Raw genomic sequence first — 27916 nt, forward strand, 5'->3', positions numbered from 1 at the left:
GCTTTGACTGTGTTGAATGCTTGATCTCCAAATTAAAGGTCAAACAAGGATGACATCCATTGGATTCTATTACGTATGACATATGTTACCCTGTAACATGTTAGCTAAGCATGGCAGATGGTGCAAACTATTCCTTTTTAAAATGTTATTAACTCAACCAATAATTTGCATCATTTTTTACCGTGACTTTTGAGTCCTGTACAAACTGAAACTGACCTTTGTCACCATTTTTGCTGTTTTTACCCCATAACTCCATGGAATTTGGTCATAGATAGTCCAAACTATATCTTTTTGGAATTGTTGTGATCCAACAAATTATGCGTTTGCTCCAATCATGTTTTCAACATGATTCATCATCAGAGGTCACCTCCAGACTGGCTCCATATCTGAAAATAAACATTAGTTAATTTAGAATATGTGCACCAAATTCCATGCTTTTATCATAAAGTGAACAATTTTTATGGAAATTTTAGCTAAGCTGCACTGCTATTAGTGACAGCCTGAAGACAGTCACACATACGATGGAGTTTTAGGGCCACATTGAATTTCTTTTTTTCTTTTTTTTTGGACTTCCAGAATAAAGTCGTAATATTACAAGAAAAAAGTTGAAATATTATATTATGACTTTATTCTCGTAATATTATGACTTTATTCTTGTAAAATTACAAATTTATTCTCGTAATATTAGGACTTTATTCTCGTAAAATTACGACTTTATTCTCGTAAAATTACGAGTTTTTTCTCGTAAAATTATGACTTTATTCTCGTAATATTACAACTTTATTCTCGAAGTCTTAAAATTACGACTTCATTCTCGTAATATTATGATTTTATTCTCGAAGTCTAAAAAAAAAAAAAAAAAAATCAATGTGGCCCTAAAACGACGTCGTACACACATTTTGTGTCTTTTTCTTGAAGAAACAGCTGATGTAGAAGCATGAATACCCCCGTAGAAGTGTAAATACCCCATGATCAGACCCCGTGTGGAAGTTTTGTTGCTCCCTAATGATGATCTGTTTGAGTATTTCCATTTTTCTAAACAGTTGTTCATTTATCTGAATAATACTCTCAGCCATCATAAGACTCGTATGATACATTGTGGACCTGCTGCCTGAGCTCTGAGCAATTGTTTGTGTTGCACTTGTTTAGCTGTTTGTTTTTGCCAGTGGCAGGTTTCACCAAATTCATTTTCTGAATCAGGGTCCACTGACACTGAGATAACAATTCTTATAAGCCTGTTCTGAACATTTTTCTTATTTTGTTCAACTTTTCCACATCACTGGTTCGATGTGTGTTACAGCCGAAAGTGCTGCTAGAACACTCCGTGATTAAAATCCTTTCAGCTCACAACCCCAAAACAACTCACAGCTTTTTCTCAAGCCTCCGTCACCACACAGCCACTGAGCTTTGACTCATCAGCAGACAATCAGCTCCACCTGTCAGCTCTGAACTCATTAAATCAACACAGTCGGCAAATTGTTGACACCTGAGGAGAAGAGGTGGAGTTTGAAACAAACCACACACATCAGTCAGGTATAAAGCCTGTGTCAGAAGCACAGGTGGTATTGTTGCAGTTTTGGTCATTGTGTCCATCTTTGCGCTGCACCATCATGAGCTTTTTCAAGTACTTGTTTGGCGTTGTGATTGTTGCTTTGTCTTCTTTGCTTACTACTCAGCGTCAGTGGTCGTCAGCTCAGCAATACTCACTACTTCATCAGCAGCAGCCCAAGATCCCACCAACACCACCTCCTTCTGACAAGTGTCACCAGGTAGAAGAAGCTCAGAAGGTCGAGTGTGGGACTTCAGGAGTCACTCCTGATCAATGTGAAGCCTTGAGCTGCTGCTATGATGGACGTCGGTGCTACTATGGGAAAGCAAGTATGTGCTTATACACGACACAAAGCCAACTGACAAACTGAAGTAGTAACTTTAAAAATGCTCATTAGAATTTTGCTCTTGTAGTAACTGTGCAGTGCACCAAAGATGGCCAATTCATCGTGGTGGTGTCTCAGGAAGCCACCCGTCCTCCTCTGGATGTTGATTCCATTGGCTTGCTGGATACCAGTGGTGCAGCCTGCCAACCTGCTGGTATCAACTCTGGCTTTGTTATCTTTCAGTTCCCTGTGACTGAATGTGGTTCAACTGTAAAGGTGGGTTTGGCTACTAACTAGACTAAGTGGTAGTCTATCACTGACTGCCTTCATGTTTAAAGGGGAACTACTCAATTCCTCAACATACTCTTAAAACTTTAACCTTAACTAAACTTACTTCTACAGGAAGAAGACTACATTGTCTATGAAAACTACATAGTCTCTTCATATTTAGTTGGACTTGGACCCAGAGGCTCAATCACCCGGGATAGCACTTTTGAGTGAGTGCATGTAACTGACTCAGACTGCCACAAACTCTAAAGTATTGCAGAATGTCAATCTTTAAATGATGGTTTGAGTGACTTCAATGAAATCTGGCCAGAAGATGGGTCTCAAACACTTCTAAGAGCCAAGGTGCAGATAATTGACTAACACTTAAGTTGAAGCAAACCTTTGTTTGGTGAAATCACCTGAGTAAAGGCACCCTACCCCTATGTGGTGGCCATGTTTATACATTCATTGGGGGAGGAGATGGCTTCTACAATGTCTCAAGTTAAAAAAAACAAACTTGCAATCAATTTCAAAAACTATGAAGTTGTCCCTGAGCCTGGTTCTGCTGGAGGTTTCTTCCTGTTAAAAGGGAGTTTTTCCTTCCCACTGTAGCCAAGTGCTTGCTCATAGGGGGTCGTTTTGACCGTTGGGGTTTTTCATAATTATTATGGCCTTGCCTTACAATATAGAGCGCCTTGGGGCAACTGTTTGTTGTGATTTGGCGCTATATAAGAAAGTTGTTGTTGTTGAACTAAAGCTTGCTTAAACTGACATTAAGCATTGCTATCCTCAAATTGGCAAGCACTGACTCCAGGGTTCATAAATTCCAACTTTCAGGCTGGATAGAAGCTTCATCTGTCACAACTGTCTTATTGCAATCGACTAACACTCTAGTGTGCCAACTGGCACTGAATTCAAAATAGCCTTTTGAAGTACCTAAATCTGCTTGCACTCAAGGCTTCCTAGGATGTAAATAGTTTCCTCTGACAGGTTACTATTTCAGTGCCGGTACTCTAGCAAAGATATTGAGGCTCTAATTATCGACGTGAACACACTTCCTCCACCTCAGTCAGTGGCTGTTGATGGACCCCTCAGAGTGGAGCTCAGACTCGCGAAGGGTGAATGCCATGTGAAGGGATGTGTGGAAGGTGAGTGGCCACTAAATGGAACTGCTAATGATTTTTAAGTGATCCTAAATGCAACTCCAATTTCAGAGGTGGCGGCGTACAGCTCTTTCTATACTGACACTGACTACCCAATCACTAAAATGCTGAGGGAACCAGTCTATGTCGATGTGCGTCTCCTGGAGAGGTCCGATCCAAACATCGTTCTGCTTCTGGAGCATTGTTGGGCCACTTCCAACCCTGAACCTGAGAGTCTACCACAATGGGACCTCCTGTTTAATGGGTATGAACATGTCTACTTATTGCACTTTCAAATTGAAAGGAACTTTATAGTAATGCTCCCTCTTGCAGGTGTCCATACAAAGACAGTGACCTCTACTTAACTGAAGTCTTGCCTGTGGATGACTCAGAAATTCCCTACCCATCCCACCACAAGCACTTTGTCATGAAGATGTTCACATTTGTGGATCAAGATCTTATTCCTCAGAGGACCATGGTATAGTAACTCATGATAGACTAATAGGCCAACCTGGACAGACATGTGATTAAATGATTTCTCTCTGCAGGTCTATATCCACTGCACTACTACTCTATGCCACCAAAGCAGCATAGACTCCTGTGAACAGACATGCTACAGGCAACGTGAGTAATCCCCCCCCACTGCCATTAAACCTCTTCTCTGCAACTCTGTTAGATGTAGATAAACTTTCCTTTGTTGCAGGAAGGGCAACCTCTGCAGTGAGGAAGGTCTCTTCAGGACAGAAGCTACAAGTGTCAAGTGGGAAGGTCATCTTGACTGACCAGAGAGCTGTCCACAAGGAGAACTAATGGAAGCCTTGTCTATGCTTTTTTTTTATAAAGCATTGAAAATCTACTTGTCCTGATAATTGTCTGTTATAATGGTACACACCTGGCTTTATCAAAGGTTTAAGGCAGCTTGGGCATTATGTAATGCCAAATTCATTGCTGGCTGTCCAGTAACCAGAACAAATCATCTAAAAAAAAAAAAAAAAACAGCTGACCTATTGGAATGGCTAGAAACCAGTCCTGTAATTACATATAAACTGAAACTCTAGAAGGCTCTAAATCCAAATTGACCTTATGTGCAGTTGACAGGCCATACTGCATATACAACCCCTGGCAAAAATTATGGAATCACCGGCCTCGGAGGATGTTCATTCAGTTGTTTAATTTTGTAGAAAAAAAGCATATCACAGACATGACACAAAACTAAAGTCATTTCAAATGGCAACTTTCTGGCTTTAAGAAATCAGGGAAAAAAAAATTGTGGCAGTCGGTAACTGTTACTTTTTTAGACCAAGCAGAAGGGAAAAAAAATATGGACTCATAATTCTGAGGAAAAAATTATGGAATCATGAAAAACAGAACGCTCCAACACATCACTAGTATTTTGTTGCACCACCTCTGGCTTTTATAACAGCTTGCAGTCTCTGAGGCATGGACTTAATGAGTGACAAACAGTACTCACCAATCTGGCTCCAACTTTCTCTGATTGCTGTTGCCAGATCAGCTTTGCAGGTTGGAGCCTTGTCATGGACCATTTTCTTCAACTTCCACCAAAGATTTTCAATTGGATTTGCAGGCCATGACATTGACCCTATGTGTCTTTTTGCAAGGAATGTTTTCACAGTTTTTGCTCTATGGCAAGATGCATTATCATCTTGAAAAATGATTTCATCATCCCCAAACATCCTTTCAATTGATGGGATAAAAGTGTCCAAAATATCAACGTAGACTTGTGCATTTATTGATGATGTAATGACAGCCATCTCCCCAGTGCCTTTACCTGACATGCAGCCCCATATCATCAATGACTGTGGAAATTTACATGTTCTCTTCAGGCAGTCATCTTTATAAATCTCATTGGAACGGCACCAAACAAAAGTTCCGGCATCATCACCTTGCCCAATGCAGATTCGAGATTCATCACTGAATGACTTTCATCCAGTCATCCACAGTTCATGATTGCTTTTCCTTAGCCCATTGTAACCTTGTTTTTTTCTTTTTAGGTGTTAATGATGGCTTTCATTTAATTTTTCTGTATGTAAATCCCATTTCCTTTAGGCGGTTTCTTACAGTTCGGTCACAGACGTTGACTCCAGTTTCCTCCCATTCGTTCCTCATTTGTTTTGTGCATTTTGATTTTTTAAACATATTGCTTTAAGTTTTCTGTCTTGACACTTTGATGTCTTCCTTGGTCTACCAGTATGTTTGCCTTAACAACCTTCCCATGTTGTTTGTATTTGGTCCAGAGTTTAGACACAGCTGACTGTGAACAACCAACATCTTTTGCAACACTGCGTGATGATTTACCCTCTTTTAAGAGTTTGATAATCCTCTCCTTTGTTTCAATTGACATCTCTCATATTGGAGCCATGATTCATGTCAGTCCACTTGGTGCAACAGCTCTCCAAGGTGTGATCACTCCTTTTTAGATGCAGACTAACGAGCAGATCTGATTTGATGCAGGTGTTAGTTTTGGGGATGAAAATTTACAGGGTGATTCCATAATTTATTCCTCAGAATTGAGTGAGTCCATATTTTTTTTCTCTCTGCTTGGTCTAAAAAAGTAACCGTTACTGACTGCCACAATTATTTTTCCTAATTTCTTATAGTGTTTCTTAAAGCCAGAAAGTTGCCATTTGAAATGACTTTAGTTTTGTGTCATGTCTATGATCTGCTTTTTTTCTACAAAATTAAACAACTGAATGAACATCCTCCGAGGCCGGTGATTCCATAATTTTTGCCAGGGGTTGTACGTACAGTAACATTTCAATATCAAAACTAGCATAAATGGTATTTCCAAAAACCTTCAGTGGCCTAATCTCACAACAGCTAAACCTATAACTTGCAAAATCTTAAATCAAGCATTATACAGTAATGCTTCACTCATACATCTGACACACTGGAGAAATCACAAATCCTATCTGACTCAGATCTATAGGAATGTACTTGAACCCACTAACTTGGATTTCTCACTTTCTCACTTGGCTGCCACAGCAGCTCAAAGCTGGATCTGTATGTTGAATTGGCACAGGTTTCATAGCAGATGCCCCTCCTTCCAACTCTCCCATGAAGAATGGGCAGGGGTGGGTTTGAACCAGAAACCCTCTGCAGTCCAAAGTGAAAGTGTTTCTTATGCAAAACAAATCTAGAGTTGTTCCAAAGAACATTTGATGGGAACAAGTTTAGACACTCCCATTGGGGGGGGGGGGGGGCGGGGAATGTCCCAATTTTTGCATACAGATACTAAGAACAATTTCTCAAAGGCATCAGTTTCAACTCTATAGTGAATGACTACATTGAGTCAAATGAGATTATGAAATGATACCCGACTAAATTTTGGGTTAAAGTGAAAATCAGTAGGCTTTAAAAATACTTGATTTCTGCTCATTTCAGACATGTATGTTTGATTTTTGTTACATATCTGAATAAAAATAATTAAACCTTAATTCTTGCACATGCCTTTGAAGCAAGCACTGTAGGAGCTGGACTGAAACTGTCATGTTCAATCAATGCAGGCCAAATGTCAACCCAAAACCCAAATTGGTCACTAAAAGCTTTTGCATTGTTTCCAAACTCAACCCTTTCAGTGCACTAGTCTAAACTATTTGCATCAAACAGAACTGGCTCCACTTCCCAGAGGGCTGCTGCTTTACTGGAGCACCTTTATTCCATAGAGGTGGTTTGGCTTTAAGTTGAGCACCGGTGCACAGAAACGGTAAATGGATTGCAGTAGGGCTGCAGCTATCAATTATTTTAGTAATAGAGTATTCTATCAATTATTCTGGTGATTAATTGAGCAATGGGATAAAAAGTACTCATGTTTTTTACAGTCCAGGGCTCTCCCTAAGCAATGGCACAATGTTGCTGCACCATCACACAGATTGTCAAATTTAGTGTATCCTTTTTGGTTTTCCTGGGCAATTATTTTTTCACGTGTTTACAAGTTTTGGATCTTTCCCAGTGTCAGGAGCTCAGCTTGGCACTCCCCTGACACCGGACTGTAAGCGCAGGTGGTTGGCGTAATCCTCAGTCAGGCTGCACGTGAACGTGAGCACAGCCTGTGAATAACTGGGCTCTGGAGTGCAGCTTTTCTACAAAAGCCACACTGATGAATCTGCTCTGCACCCTGTCGAAGAAAACTTGACTTAAAGTGCACGTAGAGGGCAGGCAGAGTCTATTCGCCTGGCGGCTGGGGACGCAAAGCCATGTCAAAATGTCTGTTCGCCCGATCGTTGGCTGAATAAGGCACAAATAGTCTTGACATTTTGCTGAAATGGTGATGGGATGTGGCTTCCTGTTTTTTGTCCCCAAACTTGTAAAATGTAACCTTTTTAATTTTTAATATTTTTTTTTAAAGGTTGGTCGACTGGGTCCCTGCGTGATTTTTTTTTATCCCTCTTTCTCTGCAATTCAGCAGATGCATTTCAGCTCAGAGTTGAACACGCAAGCCAGTGAAGCGTTATGTGTTGCTCAAAAAAACAAAAATTAAAAAAGTGAAACACTCAGTGCGAGTCTGAGCAAAATACAGAAGAAACAGTGGACTTCTGCTGAGAGCATCTTCTTTCAGAGACTTTGTCTAGGCACTTGGACATCAGCCGCATCAGCCAGCAACTTAGCCTCGCGTGATGACGTCATCAAATTTTCAAGCTCGCGTTCGTATCGTTCGCAAAATGCGGATTGGAGAGGCTGGTTCTGCATGAATTCTACCGGAAATGCCGCTATTTTGATGTAGGAGACCTGCGAATTCTTACGCACTTTGTCTGGTAAAAATCCATTCAGATTTCTGAAATGTGCCTGATTTCCAAATCGAACGTGGAGTTCCCATGTTAAATTCACCACCTGCGTGACTTCCTTGGTGATTAAATACCTTTGCTTGGTCTAGTTTATGTAATAAACATCATTTTAGCGAAGTATCATATGAATCTGTGCCTCCGCACTAATATTTTGGATCCCCGCCGGTAGCCATGGTAGCGACCTCCCGCTGAAAATATGTTGTCGTCTACTCGCTATGCCCGGAAAATAACTGTTCTATACATGAACATCTGCACATTTTTCAGCCGATAAATGCTTCAGATAAGTTTATCGATATCTTAAAATGTTATTTTCGTGAGGATTTTATTTCAGTTTTGCTTCATTATGAAGGATTGATTGGGGATTTATTTTGTTGAGCATATTTTGGGCAGGCTGGCTCACTGGTTTATGGTTACTGCTTTCTGATTGGTCGAGCGGAACTATGACGTATTGAAGTGATACCCTCTGATTCTTCTTCTTCTTGGTTGTTGGCAAGCTAGGCACGGTCAGTGCATTGCTGCTCCCCTCAGGTCATAAGACACAGAACACCTATTAAGTGTCAATGAGATATAATGAGATATAATCTACCTTTCCTTTCAGCCAGAAATTCCTGTTATTTGACACAATTTTTTCCTCTATTGTAATGTAAATAAGCTTAGAAAATAGGGCACGAAAATGACCCCTTCAAATCTCAATATCTCTGGTGTTATTTATCCGATTTTGACAAATGAGCTGTCATTTTGTTGCATTTTTGGTGCCCTTTCTTCTGATTGCAAGCAGAAGGCCATTTAAACAACTTTGAAAGAATGTCCAAGTGCCTACTTTGTCAGTGTGGTCGGGGACGGAGCTGTGACTCGCCCAGTGTGAGGGGAGTGCTGAGCCCCTCACACCATGCAACAAGTGCAGTAAATCTAATTTAAGGTGATCAGCCTGGACTTGGTTTCTCTTAAAAGGCTTTATTTTACTCTGTGTGTCGCGTTGGAAAGCTGTAGCTTTTGGTGCTACATTGATTAGCTCTTACACAGCTTATGCACATGCTCTAGTCTTCTGGGGTTTTTTTTTCTGGAGACAGTACAGCGCCCCACACAGGCCTGGCATATGTACTACAACGTTAAACAGAGCATCAAGGCACAAAATTTGCCTCAAACATTTCTTGTAATCAAATTTTTCGAGTTACTCCACTAACCATTTCAGCCCTAGATTGCATTTATAGAGCACTTTTCCATCTGCATCAGAAGCTCAAAGCGCTTTACAATTATGCCTCGCATTCCAGCCCAGTCTCACATTTTTTTTTGTTCCCCCTCACAAAAAGTGCCCCATTTTTGTGACATTTTTTTTTTTTCATTTTGCTATTGATAACCAGGTGTCTTTGTGAATGGGCGCTCAATACACAATGGGCCTCATTTATCAACAGTGCGTAAAAACAGGCGCAGATCTGAGCGCATAATTGGTCTTACGACAAGACACACGTGTGATTTATGAAACATTCATATCTGACCAATCCCAGCGTACGAATGATCGGCTCTTGATCAATGTGGCGGCTGAATTTAATTGTCATTAGCATGTTACGCCCTTAAATATTCATGGTTCGGAAGCCTCGCCCACTGAGCTCAACATGGAGAGAAGAAGCACTGGGAAGAAGAAAAACTTTTCGGAGATGGAAATCGGCATCCTAACATCGGAGGTGGAGAAAAACAAACTTGTACTTTTTGGCAGTCTGAAAAGTGGAGTCAAAGGTGCTCATAAAAATGTCGTGTGGAAGAGTGTAACGGAGGCGGTCAACAGCGTTGCCACAGAGGAACGGACTCTGGCTGAGGTATGAAGAATTCGTTGACTTAACCTATGCCTAATAATTTTGAATCAATCTTTTATGCACCCACAGTTAAAAGCTTATGCCTGCTAATTGATTAAGAATTCTTTGCATTTAGGTCAAGGAAAAGTGGTCCGATTTAAAGCTGGTCACCAAAAAACATGTTGCGGCACTTAAGCGCATTAGGCATTTCAATGTGCAATGATTAGTTGTCATGTTTAGGCTATTTAGCATATGTATGTTTTATTTTACAAAGGAAGCAGTATCATTAAAAACGTGGGCTTTTTAAATTAATTTTGTTTAATCCATTTTAAGAATCCGTTTTGATCTGTTCTGAATATGTGGATGCTTATGCTTGGATGACAGCTGAGGTTTGTTTCATAATTATTTTCAGACTCAGACAGATTTTGTAGTGTTGCGCCGCAGATCCACAGACTCAGATTTGCGTACACGAGCTCAGACCAGACGTGAGCTCTGTCGTGAGATTCGTCTTAGCCTCCGCTGACGTCCAAATTGATAAATACCGAAGTTTGCGTAAAAAATGGTCAAACGCACGTTTTCTGCTGTACGTTCGTTTGATAAATGAGGCCCAGTGGGAGCAACTTGGGGATTAAGGACCTTGCTCAAGCATGATTTTCCAGTCTGGTTGGGTTTTGAACCGAGGATAGAGGATAGGATTGACAGAACAGGAGCCGACACATGAGGCACCACAGCTTCTGATCACTCAGACGGCTGGGTTGTATTCCAGCTGGTGTCACTGTGAATGACCGTCAACGACTTGGTGGTTTAGCACTTCAAAGATTTTTACAGCTACCCATGCCAAAGCTGCGTCAGTTGACCTTCAAAGGTGAGATCGGGCGTCCGTGCGTAACTTCAAAATGCCTGAAATGACATCGTATGAATGTTTCTTTGAGGAAAAACCTGGTCCACTGCAGATTCTTATGCCTTGTGCTTAATTCTGTGTGTCTGCATGATCTGGATCTCATGGACATGTGCGTATTGTGTAAGGGAGACGTCTTTCAGTGTCTTGGAACTGATTGGGAAAATTAACTAGGCCTTGTGATGACATTTTGAAAGCAACACTGTTTCCCACATTGGTTCGCTCACAATGTTCTGAGCAGTGCAGTACATTAAGATGATCATCACGACCTGTCTCCTACCTGTCCTACCTCATTTTTTTTTTATACTGTTCCCTGCGGGTTTCTCGCTGTGTGTGCTGCTACTTACTCTGCGCAACCCCTCCCTCTTTGTCCAACTCCTCCTCCTCCTCCCATTGAGATGAGCATCACGATTTCTCCAGACATTCTGCCTGCATGAGCAGGAGGTGCAGAGGCAAAGCCGAGCAGCTGTATGGGCTCGGCGTGACGAGCAGCAGAGGGGATCACACTGTCAGGATGCTCATCTCGCTCCACTTTAACCTGCCGAGAAGCATTTAAGCCAGACGCGGCTTCACCTCATCTACAGCCAAACCCTCAGAGGAACGAGCGGCAGGTGCAAGCCGACAAATGCAGCAGCCACCGTACAGACGTACACAAACATGTCCTCAGAACAAACGGGTTTCACAGTGCTGTCGAAAAAAAGCGGCCGACACGGAGCAGAAAATCTCAGGCAGCAGAGAGTTTGCATGTGTTTGAAATGCTGAGGTAAATAAAGAAACACGCTCATTAGTGAGTCACAATGAATAAGTTCAGACAACACCAGGCTCTGCAGACTACAATCTATAAGTAATCAAACCTAAGTCATTAATAACAAAATTCAAATTCTGTCTCAATAATGGGGTTATATAAAATCCTGCTATCATAGGGCTGCATGGTTATTGATCTTTTCATATATATATATATATATATATATATATCAGAAAACAGATAATCACAAATTCCCAGAAATCAAAAAGACAACTACAAAGGATCTACTTTTTACTGGTTTTCAATTGTTCAATTCGGTTGTTTAGAGCTGGTGGATTAGTGGTTGGACCTGTTACCTCACAGTGAGAGGGTCCCAGGTTCAAATCTGACCCAGTGCTTACTGTGTGGATTTTACCTGTGTGCACCTAGAAAGTAATCTGATAATCTTTTAACTTTAAACAAATTATTCTGACGCATTAATTGATTCTTCTGCAAAAGGTCGTCGTCATTTCTTCCATGCAACTGTTGGCTTTTCGTGGCGTCACAAAATAAATTTTAAAATATATGATTTGATACGGGGTTCACAATTCAATTATAATGATTCACAATGCATCATTACACCAAGAGTTAAGAATAGTTTAAAACCAGTTCACAAATTGTTAAAGACTTTAAAGTGGTTTAAGAGTACTGCGTACCAGTCTAACCTCGTTAAAACCAAGTTAGCTCACATTTATCTGGGTTAAAGGCAGTTCGAACATCTTATGTTGGCCCAAAACCTTTTAAAGGCAGTGAAAAACTAGAGCACCGCACCCGTAGACCGCAAACCTCCGCCAATTCCACTCATTTTTACCTTGCAAAAAATTTTCAAGGTCAAACTCCTGTTAGAAGTGACTTTTCATAAGATAAAATAGAATACAAACTACAGGTCAAAAGGGCTTTTTAATGTTAATATCAAATATCCACTAAATCTCCAATACGGATCAGATCTGGATCAAACTTTGTCAGGGGATAGTGAGTGCCAGTCTGCACCTCACTTTCAAATATGAGGGTGATTGGGGCACGTTTGATTAAGATATGATGTAAAATATACATCAAATGGGGTTTTCAATGTTAAATTTAAATGGCCACAAAATGTGTAATCTAGATCAGATCCGGATCAAATTTTGTCAGGCGACAGTGAGCACCTCACTTTCAAATATGAGGGTGATTGGGGCACGTTTGATTAAGATATAATGTAAAATATACATCAAATGGGGTTTTCAATGTTAAATTTAAATATCCACAAAATCCATAATCTGGATCAGATCCTGATCAAACTTTGTCTGGCAATAGTGAGTGCCAGTCTGCACTTTACTTTCAAATATGAGGGTGATTGGGGCATGTTTGATTAAGATATAATGTAAAATATACATCAAATGGGGTTTTCAATGTTAAATTTAAATGGCCACAAAATTTGTAATCTGGATCAGATCTAGATCAAACTTTGTCAGTTGATAAAGGATACCATCCTAAATAACGCTCTCAAATATGAAAGAAATTTGATCTTTTTTTGACAGCGTTATGAATTTTTAAAAATTCTTTCAATGTTACAGATAGGAATTTTTCCAATTTTCCAAGACTTTTCCTAACTTTACCCTTTGACCTATGACCTTGAAAATTGAATCAGCTCTTGCCTATTAGGATATGAATCTTCAGTAAAAATCTCATAACGATATACAAAACATTGTGAGTTTCAGGATGTTCACAAACAAACAAATAGACAAACAAACAAACGGGTGAAAACATAATGTCCTACAACTTTGTTAGCGGAGGTAATAAGAGAATATTGGTTTAAACCAGTTCAAACCATCACACACCAGCCCAGTCTAAGGTTTTTTTTGTGCCCCCCGTCACAAAGAATGCCCCGTTTTCGTGCCATGCATTATTTATTTTGTTATTCATAATCCTCCCCTACTTCCTAACTCTAACCATAACCATAGCATAAGTGTCTACCCTCCCCAAACCCTAACCATAACTCCCCCAGACCCCACGCCCCGTTACCGAACATTTCCTTCCCCGTCATGAAATTAATTTGTGACCCCCATCACGAAAAGTGGCACATTTTCGTGCCCCCGCCATGAACCCATAGATTAAGGTACTTTTCGTAACCCAGTCTCACGAACTGCTGTAGATCCTGGACGGCAGCCACCCAGGCAGAAAACAGTTCCATCCCTTCCTCTTTACAGATACTATCTATCTGCCATAGCCAGGTGAAACGTGGGTGTCTCTATTGGCCTTCTCTAATGGTTGGAGTCCTCCACACTGAGGCACCTACATGCTGGATCATTCACTGAGAAATGTGCCAAATGGCCGAAATATGTTAGATGACATTCCCTCATAATGCAAGTGATACTTCTCAGATGTGTTTCCCTCCCTAAGTGGTGCCATCTGGTGGTACCCAAAGATCCTCCAGAGTCCTGCTACCAAAGACATGCAGGCATCATCTTAGGGCACTGTTTGGTATTCATGTCTCACAATCATAAGACAGGATTGCAGTGTTGTATGACTTTAAGACCTTTCCTATAACTTGGAGAACATAAGAGGGTGTCCCTGCTGAGCCGGGATGTTTCAGCTTTGTATCGGTCTTGTTTTAACTATGGTGGGATTTTCATGATATTCAAACTTCACAAACTTTGGTAATCAACTGCATTTCCATGGAGCACATAATGTTGTCGTACGTGTCGTGACATCACTGGTAGTTTTTCCAGAAGTGCCATGCACTCAAAAAACTGGTGCATTGGATGAACTCAACTCAATTATGAGCAGGATTTCAATCTCATAAATATATGTAGCCCCAACTCAAATAAAGCACATCCATGCAAGATAATGCAATTTAATTTAGTTGGGACTACATATATTTATGAGATGGAAATCCTGCCCATAATTGAACTGAGTTCATCCAATGAGTCATTTTCTTTGAGTGATACACCTAAAAAACTGACTCATTGGATTGGATTTCCATCTAATAAATATATGTAGTCCCAACTCAATTAAATTGCATTATCTTGCATGGAGTTGGGACTACATATATTTATTTGATGGAAATCCTACACATAACTGAATTGAGTTCATCCAAAGAGCCATTTTTTGAGTGTGGTCGTGCTGTCGTTTTTGCACACATCACATGGTAAACGCCCAGCGCGTTACATCATTAAAACATGCACTTGGTCCCATTCCTGGGTAACCGTGATCTTCACATGCCAGCTGGTTGCAGTTATAGACCGTGAACCTCCCAGGACGCCCATCCATGAGAGTGAGAACGGGACTTTGTGACAGAAAGTTTTCACGCCACAGTCGCTGTCGTAAAATCCAATTTGGATTCCATGAACAAGTACAAAATGAGACACAAATAATTTTTTTCTTCTCCCCAAGCCAGACAGAAATCTTCAAAATGACAGCGGCTGAGAGAACACTTCTTCAACACCAGAGCCAAAGATCACAACAAATGAAATAAATGTGTGGAGGAAATTGTGAAGGACACTGTTAGTGTGCACGTTAACACTTTCATACCCACACAAACTTTTTCACTGGCATGGCTTGGCAAAGAAATTTTCATGTAATCACACAGCCCCCCCCCCCCCCCCAAATTCCCAACAGACAAACATTCACTCAGAACATAAACAGGTTTGTTACTGTTGGTTTTTGGACCTGTGAGAGCCATCAGTGGCCATCTGGACCGCGACCTCCTGGGAGAGCAGCAGGTGGATCTCTGTGGGTTAAATGAGCTGTTATCAGTCGCTAGTTTACCTCTCACACTGCCAGTTTCTGCAGCTATATTAGTCAGTTTTCCGCCCACGTCACAAACAAGTTCACTGTGGACCTCCCACTGCTTCTTGGCTATGTGTTTTTGCATAGATCATCGTAAGACCTGCAAACATACAAATGCAAAACAAATTGATCCGGCTTATTTGTTTGAGCATGCTGCTCCTTTTGCAGACTGTTCAAAGCGGGATTATCCGTGAGACTAACTCGGCTGGTTTAATTTAGAATAGAACAGAGTAGAATCGATGTTTATTGTCATAGCATTTCTGCAATGAAATTCTTGTGGCCAGTTGGCTTGAAAAAAGTGGAGGTAATCTGATGGTCTGTGCTGCACAATGAGCACCCGGGCACGGTTAATGCTATGGAGAGTTGTTAACTTCACACAGAGGCTCACAATTTTTCTAAATTAATGAGTAAAGCAGGAATGACTTTCTTAATGATTCAGATGAGAACAGCACAGTCAGTCTTAATGCTGAATAATAAAATTATTTATAGAGATATCACATTCATTATCTATATATTAAGAGCCAAGTGGCCTCTGTGTACATGCGTGTATAAGTGCATGTGTAGAACTTTGATCTTGGAGAAACTGGGGAGGGCTGACATTTGCTGTTTGGTTTGCTTATGTATTTTGGGTCAAGGATGTCAGCTCTCCCCAGTTTGTCCATGAGCGAAGTGCTACACACGCATACACGCAAACATGCACTGAGAACTTTTTGTCTTTTCCGCATTCTGCTGCAAGCAGGTGCTTCTCTACTTAGACATGCACAAAAAGAGGTGGTGGCGGCAAACATCAGATGCAACACACTTTTCAGTCATAGTACTAAACGGTCCACCCCTAAAAATCGGTCTGCCTTTTGCATCTGTGCATGCGTAATTTTGGACCACAGCAGCACGTCTGAGACAGAGTCTCTTCACCAAAAGCAATCAAATGGATTAATGGGATTATTAACCATCAGATGATAAAGGTAATGTTGTGTGGGCCGCCTGAAGAGGAGGTACTGCTGGCCCGCCACCAGAGGGCGCCCTGCCTGAAGTGCGGGCTTCAGGCAGAGAGGGCGCCGCCGCCACGGACACAGCCGGGGGTGACAGCTGTCACTGATTATCTCTTGACAGCTGTCACCCATCTACTCTACATCATCTCACTCCATAAAGACCGGACATCATCTCCACCTCGTTGCCGAGATATCATCTACCTGTGAAGGTAATATCCTCAGCCAGAAACTAACTGTGTCCTACTCTGAATTCATTTTGCAGCTGCTTTCCTGTGGAGTGCCTTATCAGTGAGGTTGGCGTAATCCGCGACGGCTTCGCTTCACACCCCAACCAGATAAGTGTTTGACAGGAGCTGCATGAGTGTGTGTTAGAGGTGGAGGTGACTTTCCACCTTCTGACTGTTTTTGTTACTGGGTGTGCACACACCCACGTCTCACTGTTTGTGCTCCTCGCCAGCAGTACCAGATCTGACAGTCGGGGATGGTGATCACCTGGGAATTCGGGACTTGGCGGCTCCAGTATTCACCGGGTTCTGTGGCGGTGGAAATCGTGTGGTTCCGGCTCTTCTCAGGACAGACGTCTTCTATCCTCGAGCCTGCCCACACGTCACTTATGTGGATTGACTGCTATCAGATTCTGTGATTGTCTGTATATTCGTTGTGCACATTCACAACATTAAATTGTTACCTTTTGGCTCATCTATTGACCGTTCATTTGCGCCCCCTGTTGTGGGTCTGTGTCACTACACTTTCCCCAACAGGATATCTCGGCCAACGTCATGGATCCCGAGGGGCGTCAACCATCTGTTGGACAGCCAATGGAAGAGCAGGGTGCACTGGCGTCGGCTGGAGGCGTGATTGGTGAGTTGCAGCACATCCTCACCGCCTTTACCGCTCGGATGGACCTGATGACAGAGCAACACATCATCCTTAATCGCAGGATGGAGGCTCTCACCGCACAGGTGGAAGCGCGTGCTCAGGGCGCTGCTGCAGCTCCTCCTCCTGCCGACCCGGTGCCGAATACAGACATTCCACTGGTCATTCAACGACCCCCCCCCACCATCCCCTGAAGCATACATAAGCCCCCCAGAGCCGTACGGAGGTTGTGTGGAGACGTGCGCGGACTTTCTTATGCAGTGTTCGCTCGTCTTTGCACAACGTCCCGGGATGTACGTGTCTGACGCCAGCAAGGTGGCTTACGTGATTAATTTGCTTCGAGGTGAGGCACGCGCTTGGGCTACAACACTTTGGGAACAAAGTTCACGGCTCCTTGCCTCTTATACTGGGTTTGTGAGGGAGCTCAGAACATGTTTTTGATCACCCTAACAGAGGCGAAACCGCGTCTACCGTGCTGCTGTCAATGAGACAGGGGCGCCGGAGCGCAGCCGCATATGCAGTCGACTTCCGCATCACGGCTGCGAGATCCAGCTGGAATATGACTGCGCTCCGCGCCGCCTTCATAAACGGACTGTCGTCGGTCCTGAAGGAGCACCTGGTGGCTAAGGAGGAACCGCGGGATTTGGATGAGCTTATCGATTTGGTTATACGATTGGACAATCGGTTAGAAGAACGCCGACGGGAGCGAGGCGTAGGGCGCGGTCAGGCACAAGCCGTCCCTCTTCCTCCCGGGTCCGAAAGGGAGCCGTCTTCTCCATGCTCCACAGCCACAGGGCTCCGTGTGGCTACAGCTCCCCCTGCTGATGATGCTAGGGACACGAGCAGGGCCACATTCAGACAAAGGTGGCTGGTCCGCGGGGAGTGCTTTGTCTGCGGCTCGAGTGAGCATCAGCAGAGAGACTGCCCCAAACGGTCAAAACACGAATGCCCGCCCTTAGAGACTGGGCTGAGGGGGGGTCAAAACATTCACGTGGGTCATACTCACCTTTCAACACGACTCCCAGTTACAATCCTGAGCGGGGATTTAACCCTTCAAGCCCCAGCACTGGTGGACACGGGGTCAGAAGGGAATCTGCTGGATAGCAGATGGGCAAGGGAGGTAGGGCTCTCTCTAGTGGCGCTTTCTTCCCCAGTGAGGGTGCGAGCACTAGATGGCACTCTTCTCCCTTTTATCACACACAAGACACTACTTGTAACCCTGGTAGTGTCTGGGAATCACCGGGAGGAGATTGAGTTTTTTGTAACTCCTTCTACCTCCCGCGTGATTTTGGGCTTCCCATGGATGATTAAACACAATCCCCGGATTGATTGGCCGTCTGGGGTTGTGGCTCAGTGGAGCGAAACCTGCCACCGGAATTGTTTAGGATCCTCGGTTCCTCCCGGTGTAAACGCTAAGGAGGAGGTTAAAGTCCCTCCCAATCTGACGGCGGTGCCGGTTGAGTACCACGATCTTGCTGATGTCTTCAGCAAAGATCTGGCGCTCACCCTTCCCCCGCACTGTCCGTACGATTGTGCCATTGATTTGGTCCCGGGCGTTGAGTTCCCGTCCAGCAGGCTGTACAATCTCTCACGTTCCGAGCGCGAATCAATGGAGACCTACATCCGGGACTCATTAGCTGCCGGGTTGATGTGGAATTCCACCTCCCCAATGGGTGCAGGTTTCTTTTTTGTGGGCAAGAAAGATGGCGGACTCCGTCCATGCATTGATTACAGGGCGCTGAACGACATAATGGTTCGTAATCGATACCCTTTACCCCTGTTGGATTCAGTGTTCACACCCCTGCATGGAGCCCAAATTTTCACCAAACTGGACCTTAGGAATGCGTACCACCTGGTTCGGATCCGGAAGGGAGACGAATGGAAGACGGCATTCAACACCCCATTAGGTCATTTTGAGTACCTGGTCATGCTGTTCGGCCTCACTAACGCCCCCGCGACGTTCCAAGCATTAGTAAACGACGTCTTGCGGGACTTCCTGCACCGATTCGTCTTCGTATATCTGGATGACATACTCATCTTTTCCCCGGACCCTGAGACTCATGTCCAGCATGTACGTCAGGTCCTGCAGCGGTTGTTGGAGAACCGGCTGTTTGTGAAGGGCGAGAAGTGTGAGTTCCACCGCACCTCTTTGTCCTTCCTGGGGTTCATCATCTCCTCCAACTCCGTCGCCCCTGATCTGGCCAAGGTTGCGGCGGTGAGAGATTGGCCCCAACCAACAAGCCGTAGGAAGCTGCAACAGTTTCTCGGCTTTGCGAATTTCTACAGGAGGTTCATTAAGGGCTACAGTCAGGTAGTTAGCCCCCTGACAGCCCTGACCTCTCCAAAAGTCCCCTTCACCTGGTCGGATCGGTGCGAAGCCGCGTTCAAGGAGTTGAAACGCCGGTTCTCATCTGCACCAGTTCTGGTGCAGCTCAACCCTAGCCGCCAGTTTGTGGTTGAAGTGGACGCCTCTGACTCAGGGATAGGAGCCGTGCTATCCCAGAGCGGAGAGACCGATAAGGTTCGTCACCCGTGTGCCTACTTTTCCCGCAGGTTGACCCCAGCTGAACGGAACTATGACATCGGCAATCGAGAACTCCTTGCGGTGAAAGAGGCTCTTGAGGAGTGGAGACACCTGTTGGAGGGAGCGTCTGTGCCGTTCACGGGTTTTCACTGACCATCGGAACCTGGAGTATATCAGGACTGCCAAGCGGCTGAACCCCAGGCAAGCCCGCTGGTCACTGTTCTTCGGGCGTTTTGACTTCCGAATCACCTACCGCCCCGGGACCAAGAACCAGAGATTGGATGCCTTGTGCATGAAGATGAGGTCAAGACTGAGCTGTCAGATCCACCGGAGCCCATCATTCCGGAGTCCACTGTCGTGGCCACCCTCACCTGGGACGTGGAGAAGACCGTCCGGGAGGCCCTGGCACGGAGCCCGGACCCCGGAACTGGGCCGAAGAACAAACTCTACGTCCCACCAGAGGCCAGGGCTGCTGTCTTGGATTTCTGTCACGGTTCTAAGCTCTCCTGTCATCCGGGGGTGCGAAGGACCGTGGCAGTGGTCCGGCAGCGCTTCTGGTGGGCATCCCTGGAGGCCGACGTCCGGGAATATATCCAGGCCTGCACCACCTGTGCCAGGGGCAAGGCAGACCACCAGAAGGCACAGGGACTTCTTCAGCCACTTCCCGTGCCTCATCGCCCCTGGTCCCACATCGCCCCTGGTCCCACATCGGTCTGGATTTTGTCACGGGCCTCCCGCCGTCCCAGGGCAACACCACCATCCTCACGATAGTGGACTGATTCTCCAAGGTGGCCCACTTCGTGGCCCTCCCGAAGCTCCCCACGGCCCAGGAGACTGCAGACCTTCTGGTCCACCATGTCGTCCGTCTGCATGGGATACCCACCGACATCGTCTCTGATCGTGGTCCCCAGTTTTCCTCACACGTCTGGAGGAGCTTCTGCCGGGAACTGGGGGCCACCGTGAGCCTCTCATCCGGGTATCACCCGCAGACCAATGGACAGGCGGAACGGGCTAATCAGGAACTGGAGCAAGCCCTGCGCTGTGTGACGTCCGCACACCCGACGGCCTGGAGTGAACATCTGGCCTGGATCGAGTATGCGCATAACAGCCAGGTGTCCTCTGCCACTGGCTTCTCCCCATTTGAGGTGTGTTTGGGGTATCAGCCCCCATTGTTCCCCGTGGTGGAGGGAGAGGTCGGTGTGCCCTCGGTCCAGGCCCACCTGTGGAGGTGCCGTCGGGTGTGGCGCTCCGCCCGTTCTGCCTTGTTGAAGGCCCGGACGAGGGCGAAGACCCATGCAGACCACCGGCGGTCCCCGGCCCCTGCTTACCGGCCTGGGCAGGAGGTGTGGCTATCCACAAAGGACATCCCCCTCCAGGTGGACTCCCCGAAGCTCAAGGACAGGTACATCGGACCTTACAAAATCCTCAAAATCCTCAGTCCTGCCGCAGTGAAGCTCCGACTCCCAGCTTCACTGTGGATCCACCCGGTTTTTCACGTGTCACGAATCAAACCTCACCACACCTCACCCCTCTGTGCTCCCGGACCGGCGCCGCCTCCTGCCCGGATCATTGACGGGGAGGCGGCTTGGACGGTGCGCCGGCTCCTGGACGTCTGTCAGATGGGCCGGGGGTTCCAGTATTTGGTGGACTGGGAGGGGTATGGCCCCGAGGAACGCTCCTGGGTGAAGAGGAGCTTCATCCTGGATCCGGCCCTCCTGGCCGATTTCTACCGCCGCCACCCGGACAAGCCTGGTCGGGCGCCAGGAGGCGCCTGTTGAGGGGGGGGGTCCTGTTGTGTGGGCTGCGTGAAGAGGAGGTACTGCTGGCCCACCACCAGAGGGCGCCCTGCCTGAAGTGTGGGCTTCAGGCACGAGAGGGCACCGCCGCCACGGACACAGCCGGGGGTGACAGCTGTCACTCATTATCTCTTGACAGCTGTCACCCATTCACCCACCCGTTCATTTGCGCCCCCTGTTGTGGGTCCGTGTCACTACACTTTCCCCAACAGGTAAAACCTCTTAAATCATTCTAAAGTCAGTTTTAAGCAAAAGCGAGGCGGTTTTAAGCAGAAACGTGGTGAAATTCCGTGACGCTATGAAATGACTGATGCGCATCAGCTAGGAGCTTGTTCAGCTGCGGTGCTGTGATCACTTCTGCTGCCTTTTCTGATGATATAACACTGAATTTATGTGAAAATGACTGTTGTACAAAAATATCTGTCGCTGACATAGATGACGACTGGAGTGCAGTTTGAAGCAGAAACAAGGTGTTAATCCGTGAACCGCATCATCAGAGGGACCGATTTTTAGGGGGACCGTTCGGTCTGTGACACTGGCAACATGACACTTAACTCAGTCATGGTAACAGCAACATGACACTTAACTAAACTGACTAATCCAATTGAGCTACAAAAACAATAAAGCAATACCAATATCAACACTGTTAAACTAACATGAACCACAATAACATTTAAAACCCCAAACTCCCATGATACATTGCAGCTCAACATCCATTGTTTACTGGTTAGCTAAAATCACAATTTCTCCAAAAATATTTTTGCTTTTGCAGTGTTCATCCTTGACCCAAAATACATAAGCATACTAAACGGCAAATGTCAGCTCTCCCCGGGTTCTCTGTGATCAAAGACAAATACGAGGTCTATTAGAAAAGTATCTGACCTTATTATTTTTTTCAAAAACCATATGGATTTGAATCACGTGTGATTACATCAGACATGCTTGAACCCTCGTGGGCATGCGAGAGTTTTTTCATGCCTGTCGGTTACGTCATTCGCCTGTGGGCAGTCTTTGAGTGAGGAGTCGCACACCCTCTTGTCGATTTCTTTCATTGTTTAGGAATGGCTCAGAGACTGCTGCTTTGTTTGATAAATTTTTTTTCAAAAACTGTAAGGCACAACTGAGTGGACACCATTCGATAAATTCAGCTGGTTTTCGGTAAAAATTTTAACGGCTGATGAGAGATTTTGGTCTGGTAGTGTCGCCGTAAGGACGGCCCATGGCGCCTGACGGCGATCTGCGCTTCGAGGCGGCAGCGTCTCGCCGTTTCAAGTTGAAAACTTCCACATTTCAGGCTCTGTTGACCCAGGAAGTCCTCAGAGAACAGAGAACTTTCAGAAGAAGTCGGCATGAGGAGTTTATTCGGACATTCCATTGTAAACGGACATTTTGTAATGAAAGAACGTGCGGGCAGAGTCGCATGTCGGGGCCGGACCCGACCGCGGGGGGTCGCGACAGGAAAAACACCTCCGTTGGAAACCTTAACGGGCAAGTTGGAACATGCCCAAGCTGTTAAACAATTTCTCAGTTACTCACTTGTTGAAAGCCATCAAAAGCTACCTGAATTTTACAAATGGTTTTCAACACGGAGGTGTTTTTCCTGTCGCGGCGCACACAGATTTGCCGAGTCGTCATGGAAATGACTCGGCGAATTTGCGCGCACGTCTTTCATTAAAAAATGTCCTTAAACAGTGGACTGTCCGCATAAAGTCCTCATGCCGGCCTCTTCTGAATCTTCTCTGTTCTCTCACGACGTCCTGGGTGAATTAAGCCTTAAATTAGGATGTTTTCAGGTCGAAACAGGCTGACGACGGTGTCTGGAAGCGCTGCACGACGTCCTGTTCCGTGGGAAGTCCTTACACCGACAGAAACACCCCATAATCTCTCATCAGCCGTTAAACTTTTCACCGAAAACCAGCTTAATTTCTCGCATAGTGTCCACTCGGATATCCCTCACAGGTGCAGAAAAAATTTTGATAAAGCAACGCGCGCCGTCTCGAGCAGCGTGTGAAACAAAGGAATTCAGCCGAGAGGGCGGGACTACATCTCACTCAAGGCCTGCCCACAGGGAAATGACGTCACCGACACGCGTGAAAAAACTCACGCATGCGCACGAGGGTTCAAGCATGATTGGTGTAATCACACGTCATTCAAATCTATATAGTTAAAAAAATAAATAAAAGGGTCTGTTTATTGTCTAATAGACCTCGTACAGGCACGCATGCACGCACAAAGAGGCCACTTGACTATTATAATATAGATTTTTGGAACAGTTTATGCAGTAGTCAGGCAAAATTAAAAAACAAACAAAAAAGATGTCATTAGATTACACAGCTAGCTAGCTAATAGATGTCACTATTTTGACTCTCATAGGGCAAGAATTAAAATATGGTTTATGATTGTTGTCAGCATGAATTTGCATGTCAGCGTTCACCAAAATTTACCTGAAAAAACTATTGTCACAAATTACTCAAGCAAATAAGTTGCTGTTTGTATGCTTTGGTAATCATGCCACATTATTACTGAAATCCGGCATTTTCAGGGTCAAAATGTTCATCTGACCTGCACTTCAGCATCTAATATTCCTATTCTGTGAAGAGACGCTTAAACAAATGCTGCATAAAACATCTGTCCTTTGAGTATCAAATACTAAAAAAAAAAAGTTTAAAGCTTTGTGGAGCACAGCCAACATGAATAATCAACGTGAACTCACAAGTGAAACATTTAAATCAAAGATGGATGAAAATAACAGTAAAGATAAAAAAGTGCCCAAAAAAATCTAAATGTCTGTAGAAACTTCTCAAAACACCTCTGCAGTACAATCTATCTCTCTGCTGCAGAGCTGAATGTTCCAAAACTTCCCAAAATCAATTTCCACTGCAGTGAATCGATGCCGAGTGAAAACCAACACATACAAACGTTTCCCAGCTGCCTCTGAAGCCTACGCATGCTTTTTCAATCTGGAAGGAAACATTTTTGCAAGAGTATTTCTTTAAGATGAAGCTGTTCTGTTGCTGTTGTTTTTGTTGTTCAGCTCAAGACATTCTGACGTATACGGGGGAAACAGAAGAACGCACAGGCTATGAAGAGCATCAGTAATGTTCTAACCCCTTTAATTATTTCACATGAAGGGCTGCCTTCGATTAGAATTATGTCAAAATGATCCGCCGCTCTAGAAAAGGGCATTGGTTGGAGCACATCACACCACACCAAAACTTTTTTTTAGTAGCTGCTTTGCTAACCATGGTGTTACTGTACTTGATTGGCCCCTTGGACAATACCTCATAGAGATACGAGGTTACTGTCAAGAAGAGGAAGATGACAGACACCAGACCCACCAACACAGATCAAAAGAAGAGCTCACAAGTGATCATGCTTTCCAGAAATTTCACATTTCCGTTATTTGTCTGTTCGCATTTTAGCAAGATTACGTCAAAACTACTGCACGGATTTTGACGAAATTTTCACCACAGATAGATATTAGGCCATAGAAGAACCCATTAAATTTTGGAGGTGAACTGGATATGGATCTGGTGTAACAGTATATCTTCCCCCCGTTATCCACAACATGGATATTGTTGAGGCCATCTGATAGAAAACCTATTCCCATCTTGAACATATACCTACTTGTCTGACACCTCTTTTGTGTAAATTCTCTCAATTCACATCTATAATTTCTTCCCTGCTCATGTATTATTTGACCTCCCCACTTATGATTGGATAGAAGTAAGATATCCTGACCTGGATATCTTCCCCCCACCCCGGAAAAGCAACTCTGCTTGCATTTCATCCTACCCAGATTTATACATGGCTGACAAAGTGGAAAACAACATTTCACTTTATAGAAGCTTTGAAGGATTACGCCAAAACTACTTCACAGATTTTGATGGCATTTTCATCACAAATACATATTAGGCCATGGAATACTACACTGAATTTTGGAGGTGATCTGGTTCCGGATTCTGGATCAATATTCTTTTTTTATAGGATCTGAAGGATTACGTCAAAACTACATGGATTCTCACTACATTTTCACCACGGATACATATAAGGCCATGGAAGACTCCATTAAATTTTGGAGGTGATCCGGATCTGAAACCAGATTCTGGATCAAGATTTCACTTTATATACACTTTGAAGGATTACATCAAAACTACTTCAAGGATTCTCATCAAAGTTCCACCACAGATAGATATTAGGGCATGGAAGACTCCACTGAATTTTGAAGGTGATTTGGATCCAGATCTAGATCTGGATTCTGGATCAAGCTTTAAACGATTTCTTCAAAACTACTTCACGGATTCTCCCCAAATTTGCATCATAGATAGATATTCGGGCATTGAAGACTCCATTAAATTTTGGAGGTTATCCGGATCTGGATTCTGGATCAAGATTTCCCTTTATATAGGCTTTGAAGGATTACTTCAAAACTACATCAAAGTTTCTCTCCAAATTTGCACCACCGGTAGATATTAGGACATGGAAGACACAGAGTCACAGGGGTAGGCCATAATTATCAAAATGAAAATTTTTTAAAATGCTCCGAACATTTTAGTTTAATGTAATTAGTCGAGAATATATAAATTTTTCACTTTCTGAAATAAGTGAGAAAAAATATTACACATTTTCATGACATTGTAATTTTTTGAGATGCATGTTATTTTGTGTCTGGGATTACTAATAGCTCACGCTAGAGCTGAAATTTTCTCTCGAGTATTAATATTCTGGAGACGTTGACCACCTGATTGTAATAATTCAGAGAAAACAATCACAGATTACCTAAATGGTCACTGAATCTATGATCATCTAATGTAGTATTTTTGTAACAGAGTCATAATAAATAAAAATAAATTCTGTAAATCGGACAGTGACTGTGATCAAAGAAGTCACAAAATATGTCTCTGAGTGTCTCTATGTTATGTTTAATTAATAACAGAGCCATCTAAGTTCAGTGACAGTGACGGTTGCAGGTTGTGCCGACTGTTCGAGACCTCCTCCACCAACTTCTACATCGGTGACTGTGGCGCCTTCCTATTCCAGAATGTCCAAGATGAGCACAACAGATGAGACAAAAAGCATTTTGTTCAGCATTTCCCACAACAGCGATGGATAATTACTTACCGCGGGGACGGTGAGGACAAATATTTGACACTCTCGAGATGAAGGGGTGAGCATGCAAACTCCCATTCTTGCCTGTTTTGTCTAAATACATACTAATGAGACCGTTCTATTCTCTTTGTTAGTAAAGAGAAAGAGAGGAGAGACAGGCGCGTGAAGCTGCTCCGTGCTAATAAACGTGTGATCAAACTCTGCCGAGTACAAGATCAGGGGGACGACACCTGAGCTAATATAGACGCTCTATCCTCAGGGGACAAATTGGAAATTGAATTATAGGAGGAAATGGCACATTTGAGTCATCCGGCAGCCTTGATTTGCATTAATAAAGGTAGATGAGGAGGCTGCTTTCAGAGCAGATACCTGTGAGTCAAACGTGCACGTGTGCGCAACACTGACAAATGGGGACAAAAACACACACATCATAGAAAGCAACGCAGAGGACAGGGGGAGGGATGGATGAAATGTCAGAGAGAATGAAGGATCCAGCTGAGAAAGTGACGTCTTTTCAGGAGCTCAGCGGCTGTCATGTGGCAGACAACATGCAAAGAACAGCTTTGACCTGTGTCAATAAGACCCTTCAGCTGCTCCCTTGTTTTCACTCGGGGTCACCACAGATTGGCAAATTTGGCAAAAGTTTCACGCATTATGCCCTTCCTCCATATTAATGGGCAGGGAGAATGGGCAGATTGTATAACTGTTATAACTGTTGGGCATCTGACTGTAAAAGTAGAAGTAAGAAACAATTTTCAAAAAGTAAATACAAATATAAACACAAAAGATACTGGCTTACTGGCTACAACTTGCTGTCTCCTTGTTACTTATTCTCCCCCCGAGTGAGGCATAAACATGGGAAGTATGCACTGGAATACTAACGCGAGAGGGGAAAACAAACTTAGACAATCTGGCAACAAGGAAATGCTATAACAGGCAAATAAGCAATCAAACATTGAAATGCCAAAAAGGCAAAGTAAAGGTGCCAGAGAATATTTATCATGAGGAAAAATTATCCAGATAACAGAGAAAGCAATATTAACATGAACGGAATAATGCTAAAGACTGAATAATGTGGGAAATAACACCAGCAATGAAAATAATATAGATCAAATCACAAACACAAAAACGGGACACATGACGAAGCTCAGCCTTCAAATAGCTGCATTTGGAGTTCTTTCTGCCACAAATTGGGCTGTAATTCATTTGGAGTAAACAAATAAACAAATGTCACAACAATTTTTTTGGAGTTACCTGCAATCTTCAAGGTCAAAAGTCGCTGTTCATGTCAAATCTG

The 27916-nt window shown here is 44.0% G+C and overlaps 2 protein-coding genes across 4 annotated transcripts in view; one reads left to right on the plus strand and one right to left on the minus strand.

Annotated features, from left to right (window-relative positions):
* The window catches only part of clcn2a (chloride channel, voltage-sensitive 2a), a 150913-nt gene that overhangs the window by 79872 nt on the left and 43125 nt on the right, over positions 1-27916 (minus strand). The gene's annotated exons all lie outside the window — the stretch shown is intronic.
* On the plus strand, positions 1539-4093 carry LOC117522329 (zona pellucida sperm-binding protein 4-like). The gene is made up of 8 exons (XM_034183722.1): positions 1539-1878; positions 1963-2150; positions 2277-2371; positions 3132-3289; positions 3356-3548; positions 3617-3761; positions 3832-3907; positions 3987-4093. The coding sequence occupies exons 1-8, from the start codon at positions 1611-1613 to the stop codon at positions 4091-4093; spliced, it is 1230 nt and encodes a 409-aa protein (XP_034039613.1). The 5' UTR covers positions 1539-1610.

This window comes from Thalassophryne amazonica, chromosome 12, assembly GCF_902500255.1.
Source record: "Thalassophryne amazonica chromosome 12, fThaAma1.1, whole genome shotgun sequence".
In the NCBI taxonomy this organism is placed as follows: domain Eukaryota; kingdom Metazoa; phylum Chordata; class Actinopteri; order Batrachoidiformes; family Batrachoididae; genus Thalassophryne; species Thalassophryne amazonica.